The sequence below is a fragment of the Vanessa atalanta genome, chromosome 2, assembly GCF_905147765.1.
Source record: "Vanessa atalanta chromosome 2, ilVanAtal1.2, whole genome shotgun sequence".
NCBI classification, from domain to species: Eukaryota; Metazoa; Arthropoda; class Insecta; order Lepidoptera; family Nymphalidae; genus Vanessa; species Vanessa atalanta.
Genome location: NC_061872.1, coordinates 10690690 through 10707366, shown reverse-complemented (window position 1 = coordinate 10707366; position 16677 = coordinate 10690690). Strand labels below are relative to the sequence as shown.

Below are 16677 nucleotides of genomic sequence, written 5' to 3'. Positions count from 1 at the left end.
TTTTGTTTTCTTGTCTCTTTGTACTAGTGAACTTGAGACGCTTATAAATGTATGTCGTGCAGTGAATTAATACTATTGCGTTTTATTTATGAAGCGCTAAATGTTACCTACATATACATTCAAGTAACTGTATTTAAATAAGTTATTTATTGTTAAATACGTTTAAGTTTTGAGTGTACACATATATTTTTTTTAAATAATATGTGATATTTATTTAAGACTTCTAAAGATATCGTTTTAGCAACATTAGGCAGCCGAATTTATTGTTATCAAGGCCAAGTATTATGTTAACTTCCTGTATCATATTATTTATAATACTGTTTACGCAAATCTATGCAATCTTAGGTCAAAGGCAATAAATAAATAAATAAATAAATAAATAAATAAATAAATAAATAAATAAATAAATATTGGACAACATCACATACATTACAATATCTTGTTAATTCAATTATAAATCTTCTTATGCTGAAAATATTATTTATAAACTGGGTAGACTTTTAAAAGAGTATTTATAAATTTTTTTTCTAATAAGATTTCTTCAATCAAATTATACAAAAAAACAAGCCATTTCTTTGTAACTACTTTATTCTTATCACTATACACAATGGATTTCTATATTGTTACTAAGTACTATGTACGTTTATACAAAAAATTATAACGTAAGAGACTGCGGAGTTATTTGACGTAGAACAAAATAAAATTCACTGTAGCTTGCTTACGCTGATTAGTAGCAAGAACTCGATAAAAATCTGACTCACTACAGATTGACGTTATACTTAAGCATATATGTCTTATGTAAAAAAACGAATGTATGAAATTACTGAAGCTTGTAACTTTAGAAGTGAAACTTCTTTACAGTCGTTGTTATTTGAAACTCAATGAAACGAAAATGCCGTACGATTAAGATATAGAAATAATAAAATAAAATTTATTTATTAAGTTTCAATTCTACTATGTGTGAATTGCACAGTTATTTTTTTAATTAAATGACAATGATGACATGACACATTGTTTAATTTTAATATTAATTTAACTAATAGATCCTTCTGATTAAACTACGCATGTAAAGTACGCACATTTCGTTACTTAATGACATATGTTTGTATTTTCTTATCTAAATGCGGTTTTGTTTTTTTTATTATGACTTTCGACCATGGGGTAAGTCAGGACATTCAAGTTAATAAGTAGTTGATTTAAATCTTACGATAATTTTATAAATAAAAACGGATGTTGGTAATATACTTCGACACTGTTTAGCAAAGCATCATGGAATTTGTCAAAGATATTTATTTTTTAATAGAGAAGATTTTTATACTGCTTCATTTGTTACAGCTCGCCTCTGAAGGACACCACTAACACTAGACAGAACATCAACCGTTCAACCGATCATCATGACCACTGGCTTATTTACACAGCCATGGAAACATTTTGCTATTTACTCAATTTTTAACACAAGGCCTAAACTATACACGAATAAAAATTAAAGTAGTAATATATATACTGTATCACAGATCATGACCACGTGGAATTTTGGCAGGAATGCTAGCGACATTTCCCCGTTGAATCGCGATTCTGATTCACTGGGCAAAAAATGAACCAGCCCTCCTGTCACTATTGAAGGCAATAAGACGAGGTTATTCTCCTAATAAAGGTTTTTACACTACTAAAGAGTGTTTATTGATATATATCCTATTGAGTTTTATAAAAAGTTGATTAGCGAGTTTAGGAAACGAAATAATTCTGTAAATTTAATGAGTGTTATGTGTGGGATTTTCAGTTATTTTGAATTAATTGTGGGTGAATTTCGTAATGCTATTTAGCGACATTTTTTTTTAAATATACGTGAACGTGTCAAAGACCTTGATAATGGCGTGTTAGTTAAGCGATCAACATAATTCGCGAGTTGCTTGAAGCTTCTTTTGCGCCGCGGCTCCGACGAGGCCGATATTAGACTTCCGTAAATTGATTATAGGTTTCTTAATAAATATGGTAATGAATGTAAAAAATCTATAAATGTTATCTCTTTATTAAAAGTACTCTGAGCAGAACCTTTAGATGCAGCTGTCTACACAGTATGAGGTGAAAGGTTAAAAAATATATATATATATAACAAGGCAGGTTTTCACAGGTGATCTCTTTTACCGTAGAGCACACTATCTCAAATTTTAACTTAATCGACGCAATTAATTTTTTTTAATCGACGCGTTTGTCCTATTTAGGAAAGTTATTAAGGTATAAATAAAAAATAACAAATAGTTATTTGCCTTATATCAGAAAGCCCAGATATGATAAAATTTCGTAATTATAACAGTTTCTGTATCTCCAAATATTTGCTAATAATATTTTTTAATTTTGATGACTTACATACGTTCAGTCATTTTGTAAGTTCAGCTAAATAATAAATTTCTTGCATTCGATAAAACATTGTTCTATTAACTCTTAAGTAGGGAAAAATTATTTAATCATAACTCGGCACTGACAAATTATTTCGGACAAAGAACTTAGTGGCTGAACTTGAAATATATGATACACAAGGCTCAAGGTAAATTTTATGAGACGGAAATTTACGATTCAGCATTGAAAATTTATTTATTTATTTTTAAATATAGAATCAGTTCCATACGTCGTTGAATAAACTTGCAATTTTATTGTGAGAAAAAATCGAACTGACCAGAAGATCAATGTACTACTTAAATAATCGTTACTAAAAAAGGTTAAAAAAACTTCTATTCAGAGACATTCTATTCAGAGATGTTCATCATTCATCTTAACAAATATTAATACTAAAATATTTGATTCCAACATGTCTAAAAGTTTCATTTATTTCTTTACAGAGTCAATAGAACACAAAACAATAAGTCAATTTCACGAAAACATTAAATTTTATTGATATTGTCATTTAATGAAAAACGTAAGTTGAATCAAGAAATGACCTAATAAAGAACCAATAATTGAATTTTAGGTCATATAAAGTTTTAACCAAATACTGCTTAAATATCATTTTAGAAATTAAAAAAAAAATGTTTTATAAACAAGTACACTCGCATAATATTGAATAATATAAATATTGATCGTTCGTCTGTTGACACCGATATATGATCAAAAGCTTAACACATTACGAACTATTTACTAGAGACTAGGAAGTCTGGCGGCCTCAACCATGGCCATCCGCTTATCTTTCAACATGTGAGCGCTTTCCGCCCAGAGACCGTTAGTGCATTTTCAATATTTTATGCATGATTTGAATTCAAATTCAGAGTGTAGTCTCATTGTATATTTCAAAAATAGAACACTGTTATTTATTTTAGTTAAATATTTTAAATTTATATATTTAGATTCATATATAAATTTAAAATATTTAACTTAAATATTTAACATATTTAAATATGAGTTATTAAAAACGTTCTGATAACGCGTTTGTTTTTTTTTATTATTATTCGTTTAAATTTCGAATTCCTTAACAAGTTCAAGAAATACAAATACCATAGAAATATAATATATAATAGAAATACTTATCGGAATATTTAATAGCTATTGATATATATTATATACGTCGCTGGTCACATGATTGTTGGTTTTTGACTTAACAATTTCGTGTAATATGTCCAGGTTTAAAATAAAGTGGTCAAGTGGGCAGTAGGAAGTGTGAACGTGTTCCGGTAGCAATGTCAGTGACGACACGAGGCCGATTCGGTCACCATAGGCGTCTTACTCAAACAGTACAATATGAGAATGTATTAAGCTTGTAATAATTTAATCATTAAAGTTTTCCATAGCTTGTCTAAGGAGTAACAAAAATATAAGCGAAGATTTGACGTAGGAATAGGACATTTCGCTTATTAATAATATAATTAAAACCCACGTAACGATATGTGTATTTTGTATTGTGTACCTTCAACATTCCCAAAGTCAACCGTCTTAAATTTAGACAATGACTTAAATTTCACAGTCTTTGTTTACAAGTATTGTTTTCTTTTTCTATATGAAGAAACCAGGTATTATAACTTACTTACCATGATAATCAGGTTGGTAGGCCATGATAATGTTTATAAGCAGAAGTGACCACACACTATGGGGTGCCCACTCTCTGATATGGCCCTTTTATTATTTGCTATATTTTGCCATATCAAAAAAAAATTTAGTTCTCAAATGCGTATTACAACGCATACATACAATACATCTTTTTTTTCTTAAATATTTATATTATTAAATGAAATTATCTATGTAATTTGTTTAATAGTCAAATTACAGTAACTATTTAGTAACAGTAATTATTTATTATTTAAATCAGCGTAAGAAAGAAATTCAATTCATTTGTCATCCATTCGGTATCCTCAATCCTTATCACTAAAATAACATATTTGTTTGTAGCGTCTTTTTTTTTAATAAAAACGATTATTTACGCGTCGCTCCTTGAACTAGTAGATTAACGATAAGAAATAAGGCATTTAAACGTATGAAATATACATATGTATATAAATATTTCGGGAGTATGTCGAGCGCAGTACAGTAAGATACGTGGCTTAATACTGTTTAAATTAGGTATAATATTTGTTTTATTCTTTTTTTTTTATTTGTATGAAGATAAAATATTCTTCTTATGCATTTTCAGCATTAGCAGCCCGTAAATGTCCCACTGCTGGGATAAAGGCCTCCTCTCCCTTTGAGGAGAAGGTTTGGAGCATATTCCACCACGCTGCCTCAGTGCGGGTTGGCGGAATACACATGTGGCAGAATTTCGTTGTAATTAGACAGGCAGGTTTCCTCATGATGTTTTCCTTCACCGCCGAGCACGAGATGAATTATAAACACAAATTAAGCACATGAAAATTCAGTGGTGCCTGCCTGGGTTTGAACCCGAAATCATCGGTTAAGATGCACACGTTCTAACCACTGGGCCATCTCGGCTTTTCTTATACTTCTTTCAATATTTAACTTATAATTCTTAATTGAATGTAATTAATGTATACAATTATTTATTAATCGATTTAGATTAAGCGAATAAGTTAAGGCAAAATTTAAAATGGAAGCAACCGAGGTACGAATATTGCCGTTAATTGTAATAAAATATATCTAATGTTTGCATTATATTAAAATTAATTAGTATATTTTAACAGGTTCAATCATTAAATGATAAATCATTAATACATTTGTACTAATTCGGAAGCGCGATGTAATATAATATTGTAAAACACTTAGACATGCTCGTATACAGAACGGAAGAAATAATGTTTACGTTTAAACGTGTGTAATGATCTTGAGCAGGATTTCGGCGTCGGTTGCGACTTAGCCTTCGGCGTAATGCCTTGACATTCAACTGGCACGATCGCTCAACCATTCCATTTTAAACTATACTCACTTCCGATCTATTGACTTCCTATGTCATTATCATTTACCGAGATAGAAGTCATATAACGTCACATATATTTCGTTCTTCCGGGTTCATCTCTACATTATCTTACTAAAAATTTGATTATAGAATTTGGGACGACTCTCTAAATGGCTTATCTTGAATTGTTAACCGTGAAATACCGGTTTCAATTATTCGCTTACGTCATGGAATAACTACAGTATTAAAAAAAAACAAAGGTGAACAATACATTTTATAACAGACTCATTTATGCATCTATTATTTGAATACAACTGGCATCCTCCCACTACAATGTTTTGAAAGGAAGCAGTGACATTCGTGATTCGGTACCTTTTCGCTTTCACCGCTTTGGAAAGTGAGCGTAAAAAAACGTATTTTGGCAACGGCAAAATGGCGCGAGTCCATCGACCCCATCGAGTCATAGACCATAAACAAAGGGCAGCATTTGAAGAAAGTAAAAGTTTCGGAGAAAAAAGTATGAGTTCTAGAGCGCGTATTGAATTAAGAACCTTCGATCGTCTCTTCGACTTCACTGGAGGGATTATTGTGAGTGCAAAAACGTTTTGTTGCTGACATATACAAGGTTATAAAGGAATTTGTTTTCAATTGAGTCTGTTCAGGCCCTAATGCAGTCACGATTGTGATTCACGAGACGATTTGGGAATGTCATGGTTAACACGGAACGGTGTTAGCTTTTGTTTTGCAATGTATGCGGGTTTAATATTGAAATTATTTCAGAATAGACCTGCTTGCACAATAGACATTGAGCGAATTGCTTAATTCAAATAAATAGCCAATGATAATAATACCACTTTGTTTAAGGAGTATAATAGTTCTTATCTAGAAGCATTGTTTTTTTATTTATTTACAATTAACTTTTACCAAAAAACAAATGGATCGTAATTTAAAAGCAAAAAAAAAAAACGTCACAACAACATAAATAAAAGGAATCTTATAATAATAATATTGTTATAGTACGTTTTATAGAAAGTCTTATGACGAAATGTGTTTTTTATATAACGAAAGAACATTGGAACGAAAGTTCTCGTGAACTTGTGACGTTCCATAGAAACCATGAAGTGATAGAATTATTACTAATAACTTGTTGTGGTATAGTATATTATTAAAGCCAAAATGCTACCAGCAAAGTCTTACGTTTACATTTTTGTTTATTTTTCCCCATCATGTTTTGAGGTCTTATGGCAAACACCTGTTCATAATCATTGATATAACGTAATATACAGTACAGACCAATGTCATTAGTTAATACTAAAAGGTATCGAAGGTCTCAAAGCAATCACTGTAAAAAACAAATAACATTAAAAATTGATGGGAATAAATATTAATTATTTTATTATTTATTAGCAGATAATGTATTATTTATTTTTATTTAACTTATCGTACATATAAAACAATATAACAATTAATGAATTTCAACAATTTTCTTTATAATGTATTAAAAGTATAGATAACAAATGTCTATTTCAAGGAAATCTTAAAACAATTATTTCAAAAAAATATATTTAATTTTGCCTATAACATTCTGTAATTATATTGTGCACATTTATAAAAAAATACAGCATTTACTGTTTTATCTTGAGATTATTTCCACAAAAAATATAAATAGTATGAAAATATTATTGCACATTTTGAAAAGACATGTAACATTTGATATAACACTAATATATGTAAATATAGTGTATATAGTAAATCTTTAATTATTTATCAAAATTATATATTTCAAAATGGAATATTTTTTTCAAAATAACTTTTTAGAGTAAATATCACTTAATTATGTTTTTCATAATTATAAAAATCTACAAATCATGAGACCTTACATATAATGTAAACTATATAAAGAGCGTAATTGATTTATTCAAATTTTATTTTACTTTTTTTTTTGTTGGAAAAATTAGCAAACAAATTCTTTATAAAGTTGAAATCGTAGCACTCGCAACGTAGCAGTATGCTACGAAACATTCTACGAGACCGCGAGTGAGACTTAAACGTGGGTGAGATATTATTTTAGTTTTTCACTTACTTTTTCTTTATTCTCACTCTTCGTTATTTAAATTCATTAAAATATTTACATATATAGTGATTGTCGTTTAAATCGATAAATTATTAGCAACCCTATAAATTGATTTAAAATGTGTTAAGGTGATCATAATAATATTTACCCATTGTGGAGGTCATCGTCTGTAGTTGCAGTGCATGTGAAGAAGCGTCAAGCGCCTCGGACCCCAGATTATCACCAGCCGACAGTTTGCTTAGCGCTGCAGCTCGCACATCACATAAAGTTCCACGGATTTTTCTAATTCACCGATCACCTTTTAATTTACGTCTTCGAAAATTTTTGGACACACCGACTCTCAGCATACTTTTCCGACGCAGCACTTGACACGATCAGCACGCGGAGTATGGTGCACTTCCTGCGGAACGAGCACATAGGGATAGCGCGCGCGCAGGTCGGAGTCGCGTTGCGTTCGCATGCGCGTTCTCCGAACCTCTCGATTCGGCAAAATCACGATAACGACTGCGCGCGAATGTCGTCATGTCGAAATTCGAAACACTTTCACCTAAATATTCCGCCTCCGTTTCGGCGGACGCGGGCGTCGCTCTCGGCGCTCACGCACACACCGCTGGCTTCGTCAGTACTCAATTACGTACGTTGTAAAAATTGCGTCAGTGTTTTTCGTTGCCGACCTTACAATCGTCGAGTACATAGCCGAAATATAGTTATCTCTGTCTTGTACTCATTTACCGTTACGCGAGATGTTTTTTGTTTCATTTTTTTATCTGTCAGTGCCGTTCGAGGACACGCGTGTGAGTGTGCGGATTTCGATAGTGAGGTCGTTGAACTGACGAAAGGGATTTCGTTAAAAGTTAGCAGCAATGTTTCAGTGTTAGGATGGGTTGCAGTAATGGCTCCGGCTGTAGCACAGTGTGGCGTGTGTGGTCCGATGGAGGGGAACAAGTCATCACAGGCGCAAAAGTAGGTCAGCCGCATGCGCACGCGCGGTTCTTCATGACCGCGCAACGACGTTCTACACAAATACTCGCATGATTTCTTAGACGATTATTGTTTAACATTTAAATTATAAATATATTTTAAAATTTTGTGACTATTCTTAAATCATTTGATTTAGTCGATTAAAGTGTGTAAAAATATATTTAAATTACAATATGTTTAGAGTCTACTCAGACCCATATTATTTTATAATCCTTTCCAAAAAAATTCGTTCACCTCTATGACAGAAAATAAACAATTTAAAAGGCTAAATAGTTATAAATATTCCTTATAGCGTTTATAATATACACAACCTAGATAAGCGATCCAACGCTTTTTGTCTAAAAGGTTAGGCGGGCCGATGGCACAATTCGGTGTTGGATTACATTAAAACAGAGTTCATTCGCATCGGCCGCTATTCGTGAATATCTAGATTACTGATTCATTATGTTAACAAAGAAGTACATACTAAACAACAGGTGTGCTATACAAAGTAATCATTTTGAATTTCTTTTTAATTGTTTATTAGCGGTATTCCATTAAATTTTTCATAAGTGCAAAGACCTATCCGTTGACTGCGGAAAATATGTTTCGAAGTTTTAAATTTAATTTTATTAACATCATTTGTCAACAACTATATCTGTTCCAAAGTTTGTTATTATAAATAACAATGGCGACTGTGGCCATCGCTGGTATGCGTCGCATGCGCCGGCAGTCAGGTAGACCGGCGTATATTTAGCAAGGAACGGTCCAAGGAAACTAGGTTAACTATTCTTCTGTACAAAAACACGCTTCAAGTATCGACGCAATGTTCCTGTTTGGGAATGGGTGAAAGCAAACCCGTCATAACCCCGTTCAGGAATATTCACAAACAGGAAGCGATGTTCACCGTTTAATGTGTCGTCTTAAAAGTGTGTGATCTTGTTTCAGAATTATTTCGGGCGTCAGTTGCGGCGGAAAATTGACTTGCAGCCTGAAGTTATCGCATGAATCAGTTACTCGAAGTAACAATACTTAATCTAAATTTGTTATCTTTTAATAAATTCGGCCTTGTTTGATAAATTTAAAAGAAAAACAAGTATTGTTACCAATTTTTCTTGTTATTTTTAATACAAATGGTCAAATTTTTTGAATTAATGAAATACGACGAAATTAGCGATATCTTATAAAATTTTAACTTGAATTATATTTTCAAATTTTTTGACTTATATTCTGTAACGGATAATAATATAAGTTTTAGTTTTATCATATAAATAATTCAACTAAGATACATATCAACCATAGATGCTTCGTTTAGTCTCAGTGATATTCATCACAAGTTTTGATCGTATCGTAACAAAATAGTCGCGCTGAACTACTTTTTTTTTCATTTAGACAGTTTTTACATCAAGGTATATTTATCAGTTGACAACTGGACCACATCGGTATTGTCGTCGATAGTGGACTGTGGATTTTTTTTCACACGGTAGCAACGAGTTCAAACTACTAAGTTGAACGACCTACCCTACACGATCGTTCATAATCTCTGAAATATCTAAAATAGTCTATTAAATGTCATCGTCTGATAATGTTTGATAAAAAGAATAGAGTTTAGAATGCGTCTGACCGCGTTTTTGATATCGTAATCTTCTAGATTCATAAAAAATATAACGTTAATTGAATTTTTTGTCTTATTTATCAAATAATACTTTATTCGAGTAGACTTCAGCAATAATTATTCAAACCAAACATCTAAAGCCAACGCCGCCGGCTTAAAATATAGACTCTTCCAAGAAGTACTTAAGTACTAATATCTATATAAGTCTATATTATGTGCGAAGTCAAATATAGTTATTATCCTTGATAATTTTTACAGTTTCCCTATTGTTTTTATAATTTTGATTCGTAAGACTATTTCGATCCAAAGGTTTAAGCCATATTCCAGACTTAAGATACTAAGTTAATTTATAAAATTTAAAATTGTGACTATCTATTCTATTTTTAGATGCGTTGTTTTTCAATATATTAGAACAAAACGAAATGTTTTTTTCATTATAAAATGTACGTCTACGTTGATAATCCGCATTCGATAAAGTATAAGTGAACGACCTCAGAAGTTCGTAAATAGTCGAAAATATGTAGTATTAACAATTGCAATGTTTTAAATGTATTATTTTTAATATTTTTTGTAGCTGCATTATAAAGTGAAAAGATCAAACCTTGTTATCAATGTTAACAATTTATATAACTTTGATTAGATAAGTATAATTTACCAGTTAATAATTTTGCTATAGGAGTAATTAAGTCAACTTCATACATACGTTTAATCAGACTTCTAAGGTCGAATATATTGCAAAGTAATTTATAATTTAAAAGGTTTATTTAAAAAAGAGTAGTAGAACTGTAATCATGTTTTTTGCACATGGCTTTTCAAAATACATACAATACAGCGGTACATAATGATTATAACAATTGTGGTAATTTTATATGGAAGCATAATTATTTCGTAAAAAGATAATGATTCACTTTAAGTACCTAACCCTAAGTTTACATATATAAAATAGTTTCATAGACTAAGTCCATTGTGCCACAGTTCGAAAGTAAAAGAATGCCCTGTCAGAAACAACAATAAACAATAGTTCGATGTCAATGACATACATTAACCGCTATTGTAAAACTGTTACATTTGGTGAACAGTGCTGTGACAATTAATTAATACACAGAAAAACTGTACCCAAATGATATTATCTATTCGCTTTATAGTATCTTCAGTTCCATACAATATAACTGATGTGTTAAGTTGCATACAATAAAGCTGTTTTAATGTTTTATACGTACGAGTTATATGTATGAAAAATAAATAGAAAAAACAATCACTTGTAAAATTTAAAAGGTATATTTGTTTTTTCTGAAATTAGTTCATACATTATTATATTAAATTATTACTTTTTTCTATTTCAACTCTATTTTTAAATAATTATTTACATTTTACTGTCATTTATTTCGAATTCCGTACATTTCTAAAACAGTATTTAGTCAAGTAGTGAGAAAATATTTTATACATAAACAAGAGTAACAACTGAATACACAATCGATTTTATTATAATCATTATTATTACAATACTTACTAATATATTTAATTTTAAATATACATACATAACACACTTATGTATCTACACGAGGTACATAAGTATTAAATGCTGACTCAAGTAATCTTCAACAGATACACATTATATCGCTGAGTTTGTATTCTATTAGGTTTTATTAACCGAAAATAACTGTTTAATAATGTGATTAAAAAATGTGACTCCTAAGCCGCGTAATATATTGTTATGCGAGGACTGGATTTATTATGTGTGCAGCGATGACCGTATGGGCGACACCGCACATTTCCTATTATATAACCGTAGTGTTGTCCGCAGTTAAAGTGTACCCGCGCCGAGGCCCGCGTCATTCGCCTAGTTTCACAATGCTCATCCACCACAGCCGTTTTCACTTTTTCGCTGTCAAGAACGCGCGAACGATAAACAAACTATCATTTCGGCCGCTATTGTTAACAATTCAAACAGACCGTAACACACAAAATCTATCAATATATTATGGATCTAATGTATTTGTTTTAGCGTTCAAATTGCATTACAACCTAGTTCTAACATACAATGGAGTTTGCTGCATAATTTATAGTTACTATCTACACAGAAGGTTGTCTATTCGCGAACGCTATAATGCAAATTGAGCTCTATTCCACCGTAACAATATTGTAATTAAAAGCGATAGGATGTTTATTAGCTCTTTTATCATGTACCAAATGCGGTGGTAGAAACGTCGAGGCTGGTCATTGACCTTTTTTGGCACATACGCTAACGAAACAAAAGACTTAATTTTAATAGAGACATTAGAAGAACCTTGATATGCAATTGTTATGTATTGCAATTCGACTGATTACAATATTTATTGTTTGGAGTGAATTGCATTTAATTATTATATTTTTAAACATGCTAAATTTATTTTTGGTTATCATTACACAATGTGCACCAAAGCTAACCCTAATAATCTTAACCGTCAGTGTGAACTGCTGCTACGAAACATGCACATAAACTGCATCCGTCTTGAATGGAATTGTATAATTACTAACGAAATGATATTGCGTGATCTCGTTTGTGTCTGTGAGAGATTTTTATGTACACGACGGCTATTCTGTGAAATTGTAAAATTTGATGCATTGTTTAGGGACGGCCTGCTCGCTTACTTGTCATAATAATAGTGATTGCAAAATCTGACATTGCCTCTCACTGGCACACGTAACACATAGTTACGCAAAAGGTCTTTACCCTTGTTTATTTAGGACAAGTTATTGAGATGTTTTAATTCAATAGTGTTAATATTATTTATTGAGTAATGAGATAGACCGGTCAATAGGTACCACTTCGCGATTATCTCTCTATTGCAATTCAATTTTTGTTTGTGCAACAAGTCAGAGCTTTTAGCCGTCTTCGTTTGAAATAAACAGTTTGTCTCGGTGTTTCGTAAGATCTAACTTTCGTAGATGAATAGTTTGAGTTTAACATTGAAATGTTACATTAGAGAAAGATAAATGAAATAATAATGACTGTTTAATTTTCTTACCTTGTTTTGTGCCAAGTGTCTTCAACACTTGAAAATTAAAGCTATAAGTATATTTCGGTTTCGTTACGAGTCCGATACTAATATACATAGATTAGTATACTTGGTAATCCAAGTAAGTAAATAAATAACTTCATAATAATAATTTTATTCATTTTTTTTTCTCGTTATACTTTTTTAAATAGTAATTTTATTTTATTATGTAATTTTTTATGGCCGAAAAAATTTTTAAAGAGTATTGAGGTCTTAAGCGGGGGCGTGACACACTACACTTTCGCAAGGGGCCGATGCATCTTTGCGTAAGTGTGGCAATGTCACAGTTATGTTAATGTTAGACTTTGACAGCTAAATCGTAGAATTTTCCTCTTCAAGTTTGATTTAAATTCAGAACATAATTTTGGTACCAACTTTACCTAACCTGATGTGCCACGTTCCAGATTTGTTATATATTATATTTGAAAGTTCACAACTGTATGGAATACAAAGTATTTTCATTAATCTTGTAAAGCTATTGTTATAATTTTTTATTAACTGGTATGATATGAGATGTAAATACTATTTATATCTTATTCTCTAACTACTTTTTTTTTCCTTTTTTGTAATGATGTTCGAGTGTACAACGATGATGAAATTAATGATAAGTAACGTACTCATCGTTGTTATTGATTTTTTTATTACCTGTAAAATCCATTAAAGAAAAAAGTGCATTACATAAACAAGTGCGCTTGACGAATTATGACTAATTCGGTCAATCAGCGATCGCACGCAACATAATAAACAAGTTTTGTAAAAATAAGTTGTCTCGTGGAAATGTTTGTTACAACGTCGACACGACTAACGAGTATGAAGACAAATCTTAATAGCCCTCCTTTCAAATTATATTATTTACGTCGCTATTTACATAAAAGAGTAGCGACATTTTAATATGTCACATGAGATAAAAAATATCTGGAAAAATATTACTTTTAACTTTTTAAATTATTGCGCAAACAAATCCAACGAAAGTGACAGCCTATTATATTAAAGAGTTACCAAATATACTGCAGTAGCTTTTGTTTTTCAGTGTAGGTACTTGTATTATTCTAGTAACATACTTATTAGTCAAAATATTGAAATCGCGCATGTTATATAAATTCTTTATTCTTCGACCTTCTATAATTATCATTTACGATAAATGAAGTGGGTCGGTTTTTGTTACAAGTATGTAAGAGGGTGTTGGTTGAACCACACGAACGAGTCACGCGACCGCCAGAAAATAACACTGTTAAAGAAACCGAGGAAAACGCCTTCCGGGGTGAATGGCCTCGTTGCGTAAAGAGGTGGCGCAACATGTGCGCGCGCGCCGCACCACCACTGACATCTAGCGGGAGCTTCGCTACCTTACAAGGGCTCTACCTCTACCAAGTACTCATTCACAGAAACTGCCAACTATTTTTATTTTTTAAAATCTTATTTAATAAGTTTTATCTTTGCTGTTTATAAGAGCTATTAAAAAAATTCGTTTACAATAAATAATAATTTCAAACGTATTTAATGGCTGAATGGGTAGCTTTTGCGTTTCTTCGCCATTAATTCTGGTAATATGCCAAGAGTATATATCACAATAAACACGTGTCCGTTGTAAATTGTTGCGATTTATTCGGTTGCAAAGTGTAACTCGAGTGACGAAACGAAATTTAATTCCTAGGTCAAGGTTTAACTTGTCTTCGAAATGGGAAAATTGCCACATATTCGCGACCTTAACTCGCAGTGTGGCGAGTCTGCGTGTTTCGCAACATAAGCGATTTAAGCAGTGTTCTATAGGAAACGCTATTCTGAACACGTTTCTTTAAAGTGTACTGTGGAATATTTTTTATTATTATCTAATTTTAAATACAGTTATCTTACTTCCTATTTTTTTTAATTAATTCAAAGCTATACGACTGTGTACATTTATGACACTGCTACTCAAGAATATTTGTATGTATTATTTTTTATTTTCCATATTTTGGAGTAATGTATAAATTTTATTTTAGTCAAAATCACTCAAAGAAAATGGAAAGTTAGTTATACAACGTCCACCTGACAGCCGTGAAAGGCGCACGCGCTTATAATGTCAGGCGTCGTGGTCAAGGTTTTAAGTTTTGACTTCTTGCTTCACGCTTGTTTAATTTTTGTTTCATGTGTAATATATATACAAAGTAATCAATATGACCTGGCGCTTGGCATTCACGAAAATATATTATTGTAATTCAAATGTTTATGAATATTAGATGAACAACATTTAATATTAGTGCGGAAATTGTGCAAGAAAATCAATAAGTTCATTAATAATAATTTAAATTAAGAAATAAATAAAAAGACGGACGTAAGAAAGCAAAATAAATGATATTAAAAAGTGAACAATGAATCAGTAAAGAAAGTGGCATTGAAAGAAAAGTACAGTAAACGTGTAACGAAGGCGAAGATAAAAAGCTTTGAATGGAAAGCGAAAGTAATTGCCGGTCTAGGCAGCGAACGCTAACGGTGCAAGCGAGACGGGCGACTGCGCGGGCGCAACGGTATCCAGCGTACAACGTAACTTTACTTACGGTACCGTGTGTAATTCTACTGGAACTTTTCACGGATGAAGCGCTTTACTTAATATGTATCTCATTAATATTTGTAAACAAACAAGTTGTGGAATATGAATAAAATGTATTACATTATATCGTTAGATGTTTCGTTGAAAGTGAGAGTACCGGTCTGTTCAGCGATCGTTAACGACACGTGCGACAGGAACGCAGTATAGTTAGCATTAGTGTGTTAATTACCTAAATCCTTTTCAACGGATGATTTATTTGTTTTTTAAATCGTTAGGTTAATTGTTAAGCATTCTTACAAAAAGGGGAACGTGGCGATCAGCGGCTTGTTTCAATGTTATGTATACTATTAGCACGATTACGAAACATGACGTGGGGAAGACGACTTACAATTATAGTGAAGGTCTATTTCATGAAGTTTGTTAAATAACTTGTAAATTTACTGATTACTATCATAAAAGAATATATTTATGTAGTTGGTTATAATCATATTATTAATTCATATCATTAGCTTTTAATAGTTAAGAGTTTGGTAATTATAAGCTACGATAGAGTTTTTTCTTAATAATATTGAAAGTAAATTGTATTTTTGAAAATAAAATAAAAATTAATCTGAAGAATTTCCAATATGTTACCCACTGTCAAAGCACGAGTGCTTTAAGCAGTCAAGAGCCATAGACCAACCACTTTCTCTTTCGATTGCCGTTGACTGTGGATCTTATATGGGATTCACACTGCACACATCGATGCAATAGGTACGTTATAATGTTTATATGTGTGCACGGTTACATCACGTAAGTTTGGCTGACGCATCCATCGAGCGAAAGGTCAGAATCTATTTATAAGATATATGTATTTGCATTTCACTTTCCATAAGATTATCTTGGATTTTGAGGAGGATTCCTCTTCAAGATCGTTCACCTTTATACTTGTACGAAATTTATAGTTGCGAATTTTATGCGTTTACCTTGTTATCTTTTTTTCGTATGGCTCAAGTACTAAATTCGAAAGAATGTAGGTTTATTTGTGAGTCAAGCGCGGGTTATTTTCGGCGAAAAGTAGTTAATACAATTAAAATAGCTGGTCTAGTTTTAGAAGTTAATATAATTCAAATTTTTTTTACGAGTAAG

The 16677-nt window shown here is 31.5% G+C and overlaps 1 protein-coding gene across 2 annotated transcripts in view; it reads right to left on the bottom strand.

Annotated features, from left to right (window-relative positions):
- The window catches only part of LOC125069363 (hormone receptor 4), an 81294-nt gene that overhangs the window by 15335 nt on the left and 49282 nt on the right, over nucleotides 1-16677 (bottom strand). The window contains exon 1 of one of the 2 annotated variants that reach the window (XM_047678839.1): nucleotides 7555-7982. The exons of the other annotated variant lie outside the window; for it this stretch is intronic. Coding sequence (XP_047534795.1) covers nucleotides 7555-7570 — 16 coding nt within the window. The 5' untranslated portion in view covers nucleotides 7571-7982. Of the gene's footprint in view, nucleotides 1-7554; nucleotides 7983-16677 lie in introns of those variants that run through there. 2 annotated transcript variants of the gene reach the window in all.